The sequence below is a fragment of the Cebus imitator genome, unplaced genomic scaffold (genome assembly GCF_001604975.1).
Source record: "Cebus imitator isolate Cc_AM_T3 unplaced genomic scaffold, Cebus_imitator-1.0 Scaffold122, whole genome shotgun sequence".
Lineage (NCBI taxonomy): Eukaryota > Metazoa > Chordata > Mammalia > Primates > Cebidae > Cebus > Cebus imitator.
This window is the reverse complement of record NW_016107437.1, coordinates 221,245-240,147: the sequence shown is the minus strand read 5'-3', so window position 1 is coordinate 240,147 and position 18,903 is coordinate 221,245. Positions and strand designations below refer to the sequence as shown.

The 18,903-nt window shown below is 46.7% G+C and overlaps 1 protein-coding gene across 1 annotated transcript in view; it reads left to right on the top strand.

The window, feature by feature from the left end:
* The window catches only part of XYLT1 (xylosyltransferase 1), a 375,167-nt gene that overhangs the window by 269,693 nt on the left and 86,571 nt on the right, over positions 1-18,903 (top strand). Inside the window, exons 4-5 of the mRNA XM_017539936.2 lie at positions 8,627-8,799; positions 10,771-10,973. Of these exons, the coding sequence (XP_017395425.1) occupies positions 8,627-8,799; positions 10,771-10,973 (376 nt within the window). The remainder of the gene's footprint in view (positions 1-8,626; positions 8,800-10,770; positions 10,974-18,903) is intronic.

The window sequence follows — 18,903 nt, the reverse complement described above, 5'->3', positions numbered from 1 at the left end:
CCTGGGAGGCAGAAGTTGTGGTGAGCTGAGATCGTACAATTGCACTCCAGCCTGGGCAACGAGGGTGAAACTCCAGCTCAAAAAAAAAAAAAAAATAAATAAATAAATAAATAAATAAATGAGAGTGAAAGAAAAAGTAAGGGAAGAGCCTCTTTGAAGGGTTTTCTCCAAAACAAAGATCACACTGGGCAAGATGGCTCATGCCTGTCATCACAGCACTTTGAGAGCCTGAAAGGAGAGGATCACTTGAGCCCAGGAGTTCAAGACCAACCTGGGCGACACAGAGACCTTATCTCTACAAATAATTTTTTTAAAAAATTATCTGGGCCTGGGATGCATCCCTCTGGTTCCAGCTACTCTGGAGGCTGAAGAGGGAGGATCACTCGAGCCCATGAGTTTGAGGCCAGCCTGGGCAACATAGGAAGATCCTGTCTCTACAAATATATATTTCTTTTAATTAGCCAGGTGTGCTGATGCATGCCTTTAGTCCAAGCTACTCAGGAAGCTTAGGAGGGAGGATCTCTTGAGACTGGGAGCTTGAGACTGCAGTAAGCCAGGTTCAGACCACTGCACTCCAGCCTGAGCAACAGAGCAAGATCCTCTCACCACCAAAAAAAAAAAAAAAAAAAAAAGAACAGAAGCACTATAGTCCTCAAGATCAGGTCCCTGTTCATTACTCTCCAGCCATGTGATTAGGTACAAGTTCAAGTGTGACGGGCAAGAGCCCCAGAGTCATACCACACAAACTCCTTCCTCCACAATCAGGCTGTATGGCCTTATTTTGCCTCATTTATAGCTGTGCTTACAGCATCGCTTAGAGGTGAGTTCTTTGACAGATGAGGAAACTGAGGCATGAGAGGCAAAGTGACCTCCTGATAAATGGTGGGTCCGGAATGCAGACCCACGCTAAGCCCCTCTGTGTAACAGCTGAATTAGGAAGTGCAGGATGGGTTCCTTAAAACATTACGAATAGTTACCTTATGACCCACCAAGTCCATTGCTACGTATATACTCCCAAGAACTAAAACAGTGACTCAAACAGATACTTGTGTACCCATACTCATAGCAGCATCATTCAAGGCAAAAGCTGCTCAAGGGTCCATTGACAGATAAATGGATCAGTTGTGCTTTAGGCATACAATGGAGTATTACCTGAAAAAGGAATGAAATTCTGGCATACGCTACAACGTGGAAAAACCTGGAGAGCATTGCGCTAAGTGAAAGGAACTAGACGCTAATGGATGAATCATGTCTGACTGCACTTATATGAGCTTCCTAGGGTAATCTAATTGATAGAGACAAAAAGTAGAATGGGGCTTTCCAGGAGCTGAAGGACAGGAGAGTGGGAAGTTATTGTTGAATGGATAGAAAGTTTCAGTTTTGCAAGGTGAAAAGAGTTCCGGAGATGGATGGTGACAATAGTCGCACAAGAGTGTAAGTATATTTATTATTACTAAACTGTAGACTTAAAAATACTTGGACTGTGTGCAGTGGCTCACGCCTGTAACCCCAGCACTTTGGGAGGCCGAAGGGGATGGGGGGCGGATCATGAGGTCAGGAGCTCAAGACCAGCCTGACCAACATAGTGAAACCCTGTCTCTACTAAAAATACAAAAAAATTAGCCAGACATAGTGGCGGGCACCTGTAATCCCAGCTACTTGGGAGGCTGAGGCAGGAGAATCACTTGAACCCAGGAGGCAGAGGTTGCATTGAGCCAAGATCATGCCACTGTGCTCCAGCCTGGGCGACAAAGTGAGACTCCATCTCAAAAAGAAAAAAAGTTAAAATGGTAAATTATATGTTATACCTGTTGAGCATCCTTTAACCAAAACTCCAAAATACTCCAAAATCCAAAACATTTTGGGTACATAATGCCACAAGTGGAAAATTCTATACATAAATACTTAATGCAAACTTTGATTCATGCACACAATTACTTAAAATATTGTATAAAGTTACCTTCAGGCTATGTATATAAGGTGTATATGAAACAGGAATGAATTTTGTGTTCAGGCTTGGGTCTCTTCCCTAAAATATCTCATTACATATACACAAATACTCCAAAATCTGAAAAAAATTCAAAATCGGAAACACTTGTGGTTCCAGGCATCTCACATAAGGGATACTCAACATGCATTATCTTTGACAACAATATTTTTTTTTTTTTTTTTTTTTTTGAGATGGAGTCTTGCTCTGTCACCAGGCTGGAGTGCAGTGGCACAAACTCTGCTCGCTGCAACCTCTGCTTCCCGGGTTCAAGCACTTCCCCTGCCTCAGCCTTCCAAGTAGCTGGGACTACAGGAGCACGCCACCACACCCAGCTAATTTTTTTGTATTTTAGTAGAGATGAGAGTTTACCATGTTGGCCAGAATGGTCTCCATCTCCTGACCTGGTGATCTGCCCGCCTTGACCTCCCAAAGTACTGGGATTAAAAGCATGAGTCAACGTGCCTGGCCAACTTCTTTTTTTAAAGAAGTGTAGGATGTTCAGAGGTGCTGTGACAGGGAACTCCAAGAAGAGATGGGGGCCAGGCACAGTAGCTCACATCTATAACACCAGCATTTTGGAAGGCCGAGGAGGGAGGATTGCTTGAGCTCAGGAGTTAGAGACCAGCCTGGGCAACATAGCGTGCCTCCATTTCTATAAAACATTAAAAATTAGCTCACACCTATAGTCTCAGCTACTCAGGAGGCTGAGGTGGGAAGATCCCTTGAGCCCAGGAATTTGAGGTGGCAGTGACCTATGATCACACCACTGCACTCCTGCCTGAGTGACATAGCAAGACTCCATCTCTTAAAAAAAAAAATGTAAATATAATTTTTTTTTTTTTAATGAAGAGATGGGAATAGGGAAGAAAGTCAGGGAGGGCTCCCCAAGGGAAGGTCATTTCTCCTGAGACCCGATGGGTGCTGGCCTGGCCTAAATCCCAGTGCCCACAGCTTCCCAGGTAGCATCGAAGCTGGTCCTGCTCCAGCTGGAAGCTTCCTGACCCAAGCCCCATTTGCATACAACCTTGTTTCCATGTCTCTATATTCCCAAGACCCAGCTAACACTCTTTGTTGGAAGCAAGTCAGAAAGTGCCCCTCGCAGCAGCCGGAAGCAGCCCTTTCAGATTATAAATAGAATCAAGGGCTTTGTTGGTGTAATAAACTATTCCAGTCAAGCAGCTCCTTCGCATTTGTTATTAATTGTGGTCTGGGCAGACGCCACAGAGGGAAATTCCGGCTGTGTATGTTTATTTGCAAGCAGCGGGCCCTAGAGTACACACCGCCCTGGGAGCCACTGCAGCCTTGTGGTGGAACTCTGGAGCTGGGCCTGTTGGTTGAATCCCGGTCATCGTGGGTAAACAGTCTTAGAAATGATGGCAATGATAGTGTAGTTCAGTGAGCGTTTACTACATGCCAGGCACTGCACTGTCTGCTGGGTGTGAATGTCCATATCAGGTGGACTCTGTGGTTACGCATACCCATTTTACAGATGAGAATACCAAGGCTTGGAGAGATTGCATAGCAGGACCAAGGTCAGACACATTTGCCTGACCACAGGTCATGTTCTAAACTCTTGCACCTTGCAAGGGTTATATTATTGCAAGACACCACTAACGTGATCTTTGCCAGCACCACAATATTGGACCAGGATGTTGACCCTTGCAAAGCACCTTCATGTCTGCTCTGTCTTTGGAGCCAAAGATTACATAGTCCTTGTTTGCCCCACAACACTGCTAAGAAATATGGAGTTTGAGTGACAGAACTAACACAGCACAGCTACCTACTGGTGGAGCTCTTCATGACCCCCATCCTCAGCCTTGACACCTGCACTGCAAAAATATACTTGATATTCTCCCTCGATAAACCTGGCTTGTTAACATTCATCTGAAGTCAGCTTCTCCTGCTGCCTCTAATCAGTCTGATTTTTCCACTTATTTTCTGTTTTGTGCCATGGGAATCTGATCACATTGTTAAAATCATAGTTTTTTCTTTCTCTTTTTCTTTTTTTTTTTTTTTTGAGATGGGCACTGTTTGGGTTTTGGTCTTTCAGAGGGTTCCATGTTTGTAAAGACTCACATAGCTCTGACCACATGTCATTGTTACCTGTCCTGCAGCTGAAAGCCGGACACACTTCCGCTAGGGACAGATCTCCCTCCTTTTGAAATGAGGACAGTTTGATTGAGCATAGTGACAATGACAGGGCTCTGGGATCACAGACTCACTCCATTCTCAGCTCAGTCACTTTCTGACCAGGACCTCTCCAAGCCTCCGCTTCCTCATGCTTACAATAGAAAGATAATAGCCCTGCTTTCATAGCAGTTTTGGTAGAAGTGAATAAAATCATGCACAGAAATTGCTTAACACATAGTAGGTACTCAGTAAAAGGTTAATCTTTCTCCTGACTTGCTTTTTTCCTGCTCCACCCTTCATCCCCATCCCCATCCCCATCCCCATCTCTATCTCTATCCCTCCTTCTGCATGTCTGCTTTCTTTAGATATTTTTGTTCCTTCCCACCCACCCCTTCCCCAGAATAGCTGTTCTCCAGAAGAGCTCTGGGTTTTTTGTTTCTCATTCTCTTTGCAGCTCCCCAGACTAACTGTCTGACCCAAAGATGACTTTATATTTAAGCCAAGGGAGCTCTCTTGCTGGAGTGATTTGTCTTTGATCTCGCAGGACTCCTCCCTTTCTCCAAAAGAAAAGCATCCATGTCTCTGTCTGTCTGTAAATCTGTTCTGCCTTTTGAAACCCTAAAGAGAAGTTACAAAAGGCCTCAGCATTACCTTCCAAGCCCTTTTTCAAGGCCATCATAGAGTCCTTACACCTATCCTCTATATCCCAAATCTCCACTTCTGCAGAGAGCAAGTGGAAATACCAGGGCTGGCTTTGGACTAAGCAACATTGGACTTCCCCTCCCACCTCTGTCCTCACTCACTGTGTGACCTGGGAAACATGCTGACCTCTCTGAGCCTCAGAGGATGATAGTACATTTTTCCCAGGGTCAAATAATGATGGATGCCTAGGAGGCACTTAAGAAACACCAGCTCCACTGTATCAGAGCACCCACCCTTCTTCAGAATGCATTCATTCATTTGCTCATTGAACAACTACAGCAAAAGATGTTCATGGCTACAGGGAAAAGCAACAGTTAATCTCAAAGGCCCCATACACCGTAAATGGATGGGTGGTGTTTGGGATGCTAAGCTCTTGGATGCTTTGCTGGATGCATAGTTGGAGGGTTTGCTGTATGTTTGGACAGATAAGTGGTTAGATTTGGATGGATGAATAAATGAACGTATCAAGGGTGGAGTGATGGTGGATGAATGGATGAGTGGTTAGATTTGGATGGATGAGTAAATGGATGGATGAATGAGTGGAAGGATGTTGGATGAATGGATGAGTGGTTGGATTTGGATGGATGAATGAATGGGTGGATGGGTGGAGGGATGGATGAATGGGTGGATGGATGGACAAATAAGCGGTTGGATTTGGATGGACGAGTAAATGGATGGATGAATGGATGGAATGATGATGGATGGATGAATGGTTAGATTTGGATGGATGAATAAATAGATGAATGGGTAGATGGGTGGAGGGATGGATGAATGAGTGGATGGATGGATGGACAGATAAGTGGTTGGATTTGGATGGATGAGTAAATGGATGGATGGATCAATGGGTGGAATGATGATGGATGAGTGGTTAGATTTGGATGGATGAATAAATGGATGAATGAATGGGTGGATGGGTGGAGGGATAGATGAATGAGTGGGTAGATGGATGGACAGATAAGTGGTTGGATTTGGATGGATGAGTAAATGGATGAATGAATCGGTGGATGGGTGGAGGGATGGATAAAGGAATAAATGGATGGATGGATGGATGGATGGATGGATGGATCGATGGATGGATCAATGGATGGATAGACGGATGGAAAGATAGAGCCTTATTGATCACCTGGAATGAGCATCTCATCTAATACAGAAATACTGCAATACATATGTTAGTTCTTAAATGCATGCCTACCTGCCTGCAATAACTAACTTACAAAGTTTTTGGTTAGCAACAAGCAACTAAAAGCAATTGTTATAAACTTTTCCTTCCAAACTCTAGGTGTGATCATGTAGTGTGTATTAGTGGTTCAGGGCATGGTCTTTGGAATAAGACCTGTGTTTGAATCTCAGCTTAACTGGTTAAAGCAGTATGACCTTGAACCAATCCCTTGGCCTCTCTAAGCTGTGGTTTCCTCATTTGGAAAGAGGGGATAATCGCATTATTTTGTAGGCTCATTAGGAGGATTAAATGATCTAATGAATGTCAAGGGCTGGTCAATGCTCAATAAAAGGTATTGTTATTTGACTGACCCTACATGTGCCTTCCTGTAACTTTTGTTTTACCAAGAGCCAGATGTGTGTCAGATACTGTTCAAGTGTTGCATATTCTATGGTAAACAGGACCAAAATAGCCCCTTATCTCTTAGAGCTGATGTGCTAGTGGTGTGTTCAGATAATAAACAAGTAAACACAAACAGTTGCAGACAGTGTTACATGCTACACAGAAAGCTGAAACCAGATGAAGTGAAAGAATAAAAGAGGTGGTGGTGAGAGGCAGGAGTCCCTTTTTTGGACTGTGAGCTAATGACAAGAAGATGCATCCATGCAGAGATGCCGAGCCATGGGGAGAGGGCGTTCCAGGTCACAGGAAGCCAGGGAGAAGGTCCTAAGGCAGAAATGAGCTTGTTTGAGGAAGAGAAAGGAGGCCAGGGGACAAGATGGAATGTGGGAACCACCAGTCCAGGACAGGGGGATGGGAGCAGTTAGATCACAGTAGCCATAGAGGCTGCATGGTGTGATTTGGACATTATCTACGTCAATCTCGAGCTGTCTTCTGAAACTGCATAGAAAGAGCCTTGTTCCTTCAGCAGCCATTCAGCCTTCCAGTGACAGCTTAGACTCTTGATGTCCTAATCCCCCGGCCCCACAGTCTCCATTTTCAGCTCTCCCTGTTCAGATTCTGGAACACTGGCAGGGACTTCCCTGACAGTGCCCTGGGTCCCGTAAACCCAGAACCCATAAGAAATTGGGTTGGACCCAAGTGAAATCAGGCTGAGGAACACTAGGAGATTTCTAGATGGAATTATAATAAAGTAAAGCAGGAAGCTGTGTTTCTATCTGAAGCCTTCCCTCTGCAAGGGGAAGAAAGAGACAAGTCTTTGTGGTTTGTTGTTGAAATAAAACATGGCTGGTTGTGGTTTCATTGCTTGAGCAAAAAAAAAAAAAAAGGATGCCTGGGACTATTAATCCAAGTAGATGTGGTATAGGATTTGGCTTTTAAAGAACATAAGAGATGATAGTGGGTGATGTCCACCCTCACTGATGCAGGAGCTCAAGGCAGGCCACAAGCACCTGCACCCTCATCCCCCGTTGGCAATGTACTCCACGCTAGTTTTCTTCTCAGGTGACCTCTCTCCACGTGGGAGCAGAAAGGCTCTTAGAATCTTCTAGTCTCGTGTGTAACAGAAAACCTCTCACCAGGCACGGTGGCTCACGCCTGTCATCCCAACGCTTTGGGAGGCCAAGGCGGGCAGATCACCTGAGGTCAGGCATTTGAGACCAGCCTGGCCAACGTGGTGAAACCCCGTCTCTACTTAAAAACACAAAAATTAGCTAGGCATGGTGTTGCGTGCCTGTAATCCCAGCTACTCAAAAGGCTGAGGCAGGAGAATTGCTTGAACCCAGGAGGCGGAGGTTGCAATGAGCCGAGATCGCTCCAGCCCAGGTGACAAGAGTCAGACTCCATCTCAAAAAAAAAAAAAAAAAGAAAGAAAGAACCTCTATTTAGTAGTTCTAACAGAAGTCTGGCATTCTGTCTTACTGGGTAATTAACTTGGTTGGGCCATGTGTTCATCTCCGAACAATACTATGACTACAGACAGTCAGCGTTCCAATTGGCCAGACCTAAGCTATAGGTCCATCTCTGGAATTGATGATGGAGTTAGGTCTCCCCCACGCATATGGACTGAGAATGGAGGAGAGGATGCTGATACCTCAAAAGATATTGGATGATGAAGTTTTAGTTATGCAAGATGACTAAATTCTAAAGAGCCTGCTGTACAACATTGTGCTAATAGGTAGTAATACTGTGGTAAATGTTAGTTAAGAGGGTAGAACTCATGCTGTCTGTTCTTACCATCATTAAAACAAACAAATATACAGTATTGGATGCCATTAGAAGAAGGGAGAATGAATTCTGGACTGGCAAAAACAACACATGTAATCTTACATGTGTAAGATTACACGTGTAATTTCCTAACTCAATATCTGCTGCTTCCTCTGTGATTCAGAGATACGTCTCATACAGCTCTCACCTCCTCCTGCCTTGTTCAGTAGCTTGATATGTGTCCATGTGCTTCCAGCCTTTTTAAGCTCCTTAGGATGTTGTAAGCACCCCAGGGTCCCCTACCCGTTTTGTGCCTGACAGTGTGAGAATCTTAAAACGTGCTTAGTGGCATTGAATGATAGTTTAGGGCCCAATTTGATGACGTGCCCCTGAAATAGTCCCCAGAAGCAGCATCAGGGAAACTTCCCACCCCTCAGAGGATGGCAGAGCCTCACTTTCTCCTCTCTGATTTTCCCCAGGTAAAGCCAACAAGAACGTGCAGTGGGACGAGGACTCTGTGGAGTACATGCCGGCCAACCCAGTCAGAATCGCCTTTGTCTTGGTGGTCCACGGCCGCGCCTCTCGGCAATTGCAGCGCATGTTCAAGGCCATCTACCACAAAGACCACTTCTACTACATTCACGTGGACAAGGTGAGGAGACTCTGTGATCGCTCCTTGCTGGGCTTCCTTCGAGGCCTGTCCGTCCTTCTCTGATCCACTCCTCTGCTTCACTAATCCAGGCTGTCCACTTTCAGAAAACTCTTGGAAACTGACCAGCTGCCTCTCCACAGAGCACTGGGTCCTAACGTGCTGCCTCTGTGTGTGTGTGTTGGTTTCAAAGTTTCCAGCTGTGACTTACAGCTTTCTCCATAAATGCTGTTTCTTACCTCTCCTCTCTGTTCAGTGCCCTCTCCTGCCTCTCACATACTTTATGGGAATAGCTACGTGTATTAGTCCATTTTCACGCTGCCAATAAAGGCATACCCCAGACTGGGTCATTTATAAAGAAAGAGTTTTAATGGACTCACAGCTCTACATGGCTCAGGAGGCCCCACAATCATGGCAGAAGGTGAAAGTCATGTCCTACATGGTGGCAGCAAGGGAAAAATGGAGCCAGCCAAAACGGATTTCACCTTATAAAACCATCAGATCTCATGAGACTTATTCACTATCAACAAAAACAGTATGGGAGAAACCGACGCCATGATTCAATTATCTCCCACCGGGTCCCTCCCATAACACATGGGAATTATGGGAGCTATAATTCAAGATTAGATTTGGGTGGGGACACAGCCAAACTGTATCACTATCCCAGGGGAGAGTACACTTTTTCTATATAAGGCCAGAGAGGCTCACACCTGTAATCCCAACACTTCGGGAGGCTGAGGCGGGTGGATCATGAGGTCAGGAGATCGAGACCATCCTGGCAAACACGGTGAAACCCCATCTGTACTAAAAATACAGAAAATTAGCTGAGCTTGCTGGCACGCACCTGCAGTCCCAGCTACTCAGGAAGCTGAGGCTGAAGAATTGCTTGAACCCGGCAGGCAGAGGTTGCAGTGAGCCGAGATAGTGCCACTGTACTCCAGCCTGACAGAGTGAGACCAAAAAAAAAAAAAAAAAAAAGCCCAATAGTACATATTTTAGGTGTTGCAGGCCACACACACTCTGTCACAGCTCCTCAGTGCTTCACTTGTGCTAAAGCAGCCAAGGAGAACATGTCAACAAATGTGCATAGCTGTGTGCCAATAAAACTTTATTAACAAAAACCTGCAGCAGCCTTGGACTCCTGAGCTACCTTGTCCCAGAGGTTTCCTTTGGTGACATAATTATGCCTTTAGCTAAGAAGGCAAAGGGGATGTCTTGTCCAGAGGCTGGCTTCTAGCAGACCTGTGAGAGGCTGATAGAGGAGCAGTGAGTAGGAGAGGGGACCAGAAACAGAAACTGCCTCTGAAATATACATGGGTGTAGATAGAGCCTATTTCCCAGCTTGTCATCCTCAGACCTCATGCAGCTGTCATGTATAAACATGCAAAGCTGGCAGGGCGCAGTGGCTCACGCCTGTAGTCACAACCCTTTGGGAGGCCAAGGCGGGTGGATCACCGAGGTCAGGAGTTCGAGACCAGCCTGGCCAACATGGTGAAACCCAATCTCCACTAGAAGTACAAAATTAGCCGGGCCTGGTGGTGTGCACTTGTAATCTCAGCTGCCCTGGAAACTGAGGCAGGAGAATTGCTTGAACTCAGGAGGCGGACGTTGCAGTGAGCTGAGATGGCGCCACATCACTCCAACCCGGGTGACAAAGTGACACTCCATCTCAAAAAATAAATAAAATTTAAGAAATGCAAAGTCCCAGGCACTGGCCCAAGCTTACTGAACCATTAACTCAGAAGTGGGGCCAGGGAATCTGCATTTCAAATAGCTAATTTGAAATGTAAAAAATAATACCAGTTTGAATTGCAGTGCAGAAAGACATCTCAGTCCAGAATCATAAACTTGGCAAAGTCCACTGTGCTCAGAAATGCCCAGCCAGGAGAGATAGACAGAGAGGGGACAGGGGTGAGGGGCATGCCTGAGTGTTTTCTAGGCCACTGAATGTCACCCTTTCTCTCCTGGGAAAAGCGCTCTAATTACCTGCATCGGCAAGTGCTCCAGTTCTCCAGGCAGTACGGCAACGTCCGCATCACCCCCTGGAGAATGGCCACCATCTGGGGAGGAGCCAGCCTCCTGTCCACCTACCTGCAGAGCATGCGGGATCTCCTGGAGATGACCGACTGGCCCTGGGACTTCTTCATCAACCTCAGTGCAGCCGACTACCCCATCAGGTAAGACGGCCAAGAGCCCCATGCCGGCCTGGTCTGATACCCTGATCTGGCTGGCCCTGGCTGGGAAGCTAGGAGGCAGAAGGAGACTGATGCTTGGTCTCTACAAGATCTCTCAGGATAGGATTCTGATTGGACCTGAGAATCGTGTCTTCGTTCTCTCATTCATTCACGCAGATACAGACTGAGCACATGGTTTTCCCAACTCTATTCACTGATACAGCAGTGCGCTAAACAGACTGAAACTCCAACCTGCGTGGAGCTTTGTATTAGGTGGGGTTCTCTGGAGGAACAGAACTCATAGGATAGATGTATATATAAAGGGGAGTTTATGAAGGAGTATTGACTCACGTGATCACAGGGTGAGGTCTCATAGTAGGCCGTCTGCAAGCTGAGGAGCAAGGAAGCCAGTCCAGGCTCCAAAATCTCAAAAGTAGGGAAGCTGATGGTGCAGCCTTCAGTCTGTGGTCAAAGGTCCAGGAGTCCCAAAGCTGAGGAACTTGGAGTCCAATGTTCAAGGGCAGGAAGCATCCAGCACGGGAGAAAGATGTAGGCTGGGAGATTCAGCCAGTCTATTCTTTACAGGTTCTTCTGCCTGCCTTTATTTTGGCCATGTTGGCAGCTGATTGGATGGTGCCCACCCAGATTGAGGGTGGGTCTGCCAGTACCCTCACAGACACAGCCAGGAACAATACTTGCATCCTTCAGTCCAATGAAGTTGACACTCAGTATGAACCATCACAAGCTTCCATTCAAGTAGGAAGACAAACAACAAAATAAGTCAAATGATGTCTTAGAAAAATAAAGCAAAGGGCCAGCATAGGGGAGAGTTGTAATTTTACCAACAGTGGCCAGGAAGGTTTTCACGGATAAGAACAGAAGATGAAAAAGAGAGTCACACCTACAGAGAAAGTGGTCCGGACAGGCACAAAGGCAGGGGCTAAGCCCAGAGGTGGGACCATGCCTGGCTTGTGTGAGGAACAGCGGGGCTCAGTGTAGCTGGAACAGAGTAAGTGACAGGTAGCATAACAAGGGACACAAGGTCAGGGAGTAATTTGAGGCTAGACTGGGGATATCCTAGAATTTGGCTATTAGTCAAAGCAAGATGGAAGCCACTGACATGATACTTTGAATGCTGTTGTGAACAGTGTGTGTGTGTTGGGGGGGAGATTTTGTATACATACATACATAAATATATATATATTGGAGACAGAGTCTCGCTCTGTCACCCAGGCTGGAGTGCAGTGGCGTGATTGCAGCTCACTATGGCTTCCACCCACCAGCTTGGGGTCATTCTCCTACCTCAGCTTCCCAAGTAGCTGGGGCTACAGGCACCTGCCAACACACCTAGCCAATTTTTGTATTTTTAGTAGAGATGGTTTCACCTTGTTGGCCAAGCTGGTTTCAAACTTCCGCCTGCCCTGACGTCCCAAAGTGCCGGGATTACAAGTGTAAGCCATTGCCCCAGGCTGATATTTTCTAATGGGAGGGCAGCTCTTTCCTCTGGATTTGCTGACAAGGGTGAAAAGGAAAGTGGATGAGGATGGAGAGGGAGACCTTCCTCCCTGTAATGGCACAAGGTTATTGGGTGCAGTATTCCCAGGAGATCTAGACGAAAGTCCTAATAAAAGGAAACTTTCATTAAGGCAACTTTCAAACACGTTCAAGTGTACCAAGAATAGTGTCATGAACTCCCGCATCGACGTCACCCTGGTTAATTCATGGCCGTTTTACTTCTGGCTGGACCTTCATCCTCTTCCCCCACATTGGATTATTTTGAAGCAAATCTAAGATATCATATAATTGTATCTATAAATATTTCAGTTGATATCTAGAAAAGATCTCTTTTTTTAAGACAGCATCACAGTGATGCTTACACCTAAAATATGAGTAGGCATGTTTTAATGGCATCAAATATCTAGGCCACATATTCCCAAGAGTTTGGGTTTTGAATCAGAACCCAAATAAGGTAGAAGGGTGAAAGGAAGTCCTCTCTTTAAAGCTAAAATTGGCTTCTTTCTTCTTCACAGCATGGTCACTGGGGGTCTTCTTTAGTCCTGGGCTTGGGGACATCCCACCATCTGCTGGGAGACGCTAGACCCTGCAAAAGGTGCCAGGGGGCACAATCTCTGATCAGTTTGAACAGGGCACACCTGACACCCTTGAACCTGAGAAAAATGATGGACACTAGAAAGACAACTGTTTTCTTTTGTCCATAGGACAGAGGGGTAAAAGGGTGTGTTTATAGAACATTGCTGACAGAGTTTTACCTAACCACAATTTCATTCGTTTGTTCAACAAACATTTGCTGAGCAACTACCATGCTACGTGCCGAGTAGTCCATTTTGTGAACAAAAGCGATGGAGCTTCCTCTACTTCTCCCCAGCTCATGGAAAGTGTATCCTAGTTGAGAAGATGGAGTTAGATGATCTTGCCAAAGACACATCATGCAAGGTGTGAACGAGCCATAACGAAAGGAAGATGTGGGAGTGGAGAAAAACTCGAGGGGGCGTCATCAGGAGGTCAGAAAGGCCTCTGAATATTCAGCTTTGAGCCGAGACCTAAAGGACAAGACGGGATCCATTGGGAGGGAAATGAGAAAGAGACCCTTCTAGGCCAGGGTTCTCAGCAGTGGCACTGCTGATGTTTAGGGATGGCTAATTCTTTGCTGTGGGTACCGTCCCGTGTGTTGTGTCTCTTAGAAGTGCCCAAGTCAGGCACTTTGAGGAGACACTGAAAACTTGGGGGATACTTAAGGACCCAGCCAGCCCGATGTGGCCGCTGCGAGCAGCTCTGCGTTTTGACCTCACCTCCCTATGTCCCCTGCACAGCCCTCACTGAGGGGGCCAGAATCTTCCTCTCCCACATGTTAAAGACATGCTAGTCTTCACCGGTCACATGTTTAGGCCCTGGACGCAGACGTCCTGGTTTCAGATTCTGCGTAGCAGCGTCTCTGGCCTTGATCCAATGCCAGGGGCACACTCTGCCCTCTTGTGCCAACCACAGGTGTGTCCACACATTGACACATGTCTCCTGGGAGCTAAAATTGCCTCCCCTTCAGAACCGCCGTTTCTTATAGAGGGAACAGCCTGGGCACAATGTGGGTCAGAAAGAAACTTGTTGTGTTTGAGAAGTTTAAACAATGGATAGAATATAATGAAAGAATGAGAAGTGAGTTCAGACACGCACATGGCGAGGAGGGGCTAGAACATTCCCTCTCTGTCTTCCATGAAGGGACTGAGTCTGGAAATGTCCAAAAATGCTGAGCATAGCAGCCGGTGTGGCAGACACCTGCTTCAACCCTTGCAACAAACCTGTTTCACAGAGGGGCAAACTGAGGCCCAGTGTCACGTGATGAATACACGGTGGAACGGGGATTAGAACCAGTTTCGTCTGGTTGCAGAGTTGGTGTTCTTTCTGGCTCGAAGTTGGCCTCCTAGGGAAATTGGCAGAACTGGCCTGGCAGGATGGCCCCAAGCCACCTTGAAAGCACAGAAGGAAACGGTCCTACCCCATGAGCTTGTGGCTGGGCGGAGTAGTGGTTAGACTGCCTTGCAGCTGGGATGTCCAGGATGGTCCTGGGAGACCTCCCCGTTGTCTGTCCCTGAGTCTTCCGGGCTATGCTCAAAGATCCCACATTCTTCCTTCTCTGGATTCCCAGTGGAGCCCACAGAGGTCATGCTAGCCTAGGTTGGGGCCCACACTAAGCCGGAGACTGCTTGAGGCCAGATAGACATGCACGTTGCTGCCCCCTAGCGGCCACTGTTGGGTGGCTGGGCATGGCCACTTCCCCTAAAGAGTCTAGCTCCGCTCAGCACCCAGGAGGGCAACTGCCTGGACTCTCATATCAGACTGCTTAGGGCTTGAATCCGAGTTCTGCCACTTAGCTAACAGCGTGACCGCGGGCAAGTAAATCCAGTCTCTGCAAAATCGGGCTGTAATAATAGAACCTAGCAGCCTGCCAGACACTTGGACGGTGCTCAATGAATGTCAGCCATTTCTACGTAAGCTACATCCAAGGTCTCATCTTGTATCTCTGAGCGCCCCAGACATCCTTTCTCAGTCCATGTGTGCAGCCTGTTTTGGGGTTCAGAGAAGAGAGTTGTCTGATTTGTAGGTTTTTCTTTCGTGCTTCAGGTCACTGTGTGCCTCTTGGCCTTTCTCATCTCCTTCCTCTGCTTCACCGATCTCGTGTCCACGGTGCCTTCCAGCAGTTCTTCTGCCCACTCTTCTTTGCCAGCCTCACAGCCAGAGGCACTTCATGCATCGAGCACGGCTCCTTCTTCTTGCTGTTGTTTTCATGAAGTTGCCCTACACAAAAGCATATGAATTTTGCAGACGAATGGTTTCATCCTGGGCAACGCTGATAGGTTTTCACTTCCCATCTGCCGCCCCATCTGTAGCTTCCAAAACCACTACTTCTCCCATCCCAGGATAAGCAAACTTGGGAGCCTTCTCGAAGGGGCGGAAGTGCCCAAGTCAGGCACTTCTAAGAGGCACTGAACACTGGGGGGATACCTAAGGGGCCAGCCAGCCCGACGTGGCCGCTGTGAGCTGCTCTTTGATTTGATGTCACCCCCCGTGTCCCCTGCACAACCTCACTGGTGGGGGGGGGCAGATTCTTCCTCTCTTAGATATTAAAGACATGCTGGTCTTTAGTGGTCACTGGCCTTGTTTAGGCCCTGGACGCAGACATCCTGGCATCAGATTGTGCTCTACCATCAACTGGCCCTGTGGGTCAGCACGAGTTGCTCAACTTTCTGCATCTCAATTTCTCCACCTTAAAATATGCACAATGTTGGTGCCTATTTCAGAAGGCTCTTAGGAAGTTTCAGTGAAATATTGCATGATAAGGACCTAACACAGTGTCTCATGGTAGAAAGTAGTTGATAGATACACGCCTTTGTTATAGCCATGGGGTTATTTGGGCATTTTAGATGGAACTTAGACATCCTAAGTCCTGCTTAAAACACCCAAATTACTCCATGGCTGTAAGTAACCGTGGGACCTGAGTTACTTTCCCTTTTCTCTTTGATGGAGTTAAAAGAGTAGTAAAGTATTTCTTGTACTCACATCTCTATCAAAAGAGGGAAAAGTGAGCCAAGCACGGTGGCTCATGCCTGTAATCCCCGCACTGTGGGAGGCCGAGGCAGGCCCATCATTTGAGGTCAGGGGTTTGAGACCAGCCTGGCCAACATGGTGAAACCCCATCTCTACTAAAAATACAAATAGCCAGGCATGGTGGTGTAATTCCAGCTACTTAGGAGTCTGAGGCACAAGAATCACTTGAACCCAGGAAGCAGAGGCTACAGTGGGCTGAGATCACACCACTGCACTCCAGTCTACGTGACAGACTGAGACTCTGTCTCAGAAAAAAAAAAAAAAAAAAAAGGTGGTAAAAGCAAAGTCAGGCTGTGAAGACTGAATGTTTCAGGGAAAACAGAATATAACCAATTCACTTGTGGACATGAAGAATATTCCTGAACTTGGCCTATGCAGCCAAGAGTGTTTAGAGACTGTGGGTGTTCCTGCTTTGCTGTTGACATGGCTTCCTGGCCCACGGAGGCTCCGGTCGGAACTGGTTGTATACCCAGCACGTGGATGAAAGTGGAAAATGGATGCTTTCAAACTCTGAGGCCCTGCTAGGTCTTGAATCCTCAAAAGGTATAATGGTTTTATTTGTATGTTCTATTGACCAAGGCAGGGAGTTAGACCTGGCATACTTTAGGTTGGCTGCAGGAAGAGATGAAGCCAAAAGCACATTGCACTGTTGCTTGTCATAAGAGACCTCGGCCGGGTGCTGTGGCTCACGCCTTTAATGCCAGCACTTTGGGAGGCCAAGACAGGTGGATCACCTGAGGTCAGGAGTTTGAGAGCAGCCTGGCCAACATGGTAAAACCCCATCTCTACTAAAAATACAAAAATTAGCCAGGGATGGTTGCAGCTTCCTTTAACCCCAGCTGTTTTGGAGGCTGAGGCAGGAGAATCACTTGAACCTGGGAGGTGGAGGGGGCAGTGAGCTGAGATCACACCATTGTGCTCCAGCCTGGGCAACAAGAATGAAACTCCATATCAAAACAAAAAAGAGGGCCAGGCGCCGTGGCTCAAGCCTGTAATCCCTGGACTTTGGGAGGCCAAGTTGGGAGGACCAGGTGGTCAAGAGATCGAGACCATCCTGGCCAACATGGTGAAACCACATCTCTACTAAAAATACAAAAACTAGCTGGGTGTGGTGGCATGCCTCTGTAGTCCCAGCTACTCAGGAGGCTGAGGCAGGAGAATCGCTTGATCCCAGAAGGCAGAAGTTGCATTGAGCCGAGATCATGCCAAGGCGCTCCAGCCTGCCCAACAGAGCGAGACTCTGTCTCAAAAAATGAAACAAAACAAAACAAAAACCAGAAGAGAGACCTCACGCCTCACTCTGTATCTTTCCCTAGGGCCAGTGTCTTGGGGCAAATCAGATGTAAAGAGAGGAGGGTTGGGTGGAGTGTGTCCTCGGCCCCCTCCCAGGGTTCATATTGAGTCTGTGGTGTGTACACACATGTGTGCACACATGGGCAGTGTCTATGTACAGAAACCACCAGGCAGGAGAAACCATGTTGACCTTTTTCTGCTACTTTTGCCCCTTGGGAATCCACAGCAACAAAGTCTAAACTGACAGGGCCTGCCATGTGGACGTGTAAGTTCCATTAACTGCAGATCCAAATGTCTGTCCTGAGATACTACCAGAGCAGGGGACTGAGAGCACGAGAGAGCTGCTCCATGGTGCCTCAGTAGGAAACACCAGCTGGTAAGGATGGGAGCAGGTAGCCGGGTTTCTCTACAGTCTCCCGAAGACCAGAGTTTATATGGGACCAATCAAGCAAGACTAACCCCCAGACTAACAGTGCAGACTCTGAAACTGCACACCTACTGTGTGCTGGGCCCTCTTCTAGGCCCTTTAACACATATTTTATCTTACTCCCATCCCCCAAAACACAACTGCTACTGGGTAAGTAAGTTTAGAGAAATTACTATTAAAACAGAGCAGAGGGCGCTTTGCAGGGAAGCCAAGACCTTGTTAATAATGTTCAGCACAGATCTTCGTCACTCTGAGATTTGAAATTAAGTTGAGCAATGTGGAAGTCCAAGCATCCGTGTGCAGTCACTACTGGACTTTTCATTCCTTTAGTCTGCTAAAGCGGGACCCGAATGGATCCACGGATTCCTGTAGTTAAGACCACACAGCAATAGCAGCAGATGCACCTGTATAGCACTCGGTACATTCCTAGCATCGTTCTAAGTGCTTTGCAATTTTGGGGGTGTCTGAGGGAGAGAAGACACTGGTGGTTCCTCAGTTTGTGTTTCTGGCTGGGCCAGTAAAGCCCCTTCCTCATCCCTCTTTTCCACTCACGCTAGAGGCAGACCAAACACCATGGCTTGCTAAAAGCCCAAAACAAAAAACGGAACAACAACAAAATAAGGCAGGCTGGGCAAGCCTGTTTACAACGTTGTGACAGCAACTCTCAAGCATGCACTCTTGATATCCACATTTTTCAGATGAAGAAACTGAGGCACTGAGATGTTAAGAAACTTGACCCCAAGGACGCGGCCAGTGAAGGGCAGAACCATGATTCTGTTTTTTTTTTTTTGAAACTGACGTGACATTTATGTAACATAAAATTAACCATTTTTAGTTGTCCGATGGCATTCGGTACATTCATATTGTCAGAGAACCATACCCTGTCTCTAATCCTAAACATTTTCATCATCCCAAAAGAAAACCCTGTATCCATTAAGCAGCCACTTCTTAAAAACCTTTCCTTAGTCCCTGGCAACAACTCATCTCCTTTCTGTATCTGTGGACTTGATTTGCCTATTCTTGACTTTTTTTTTTTTTTTTTTTTTTTTTTTTTTTTTTTTTTTTTTTTTTTTTTTTTTTTTTTTTTTTTTT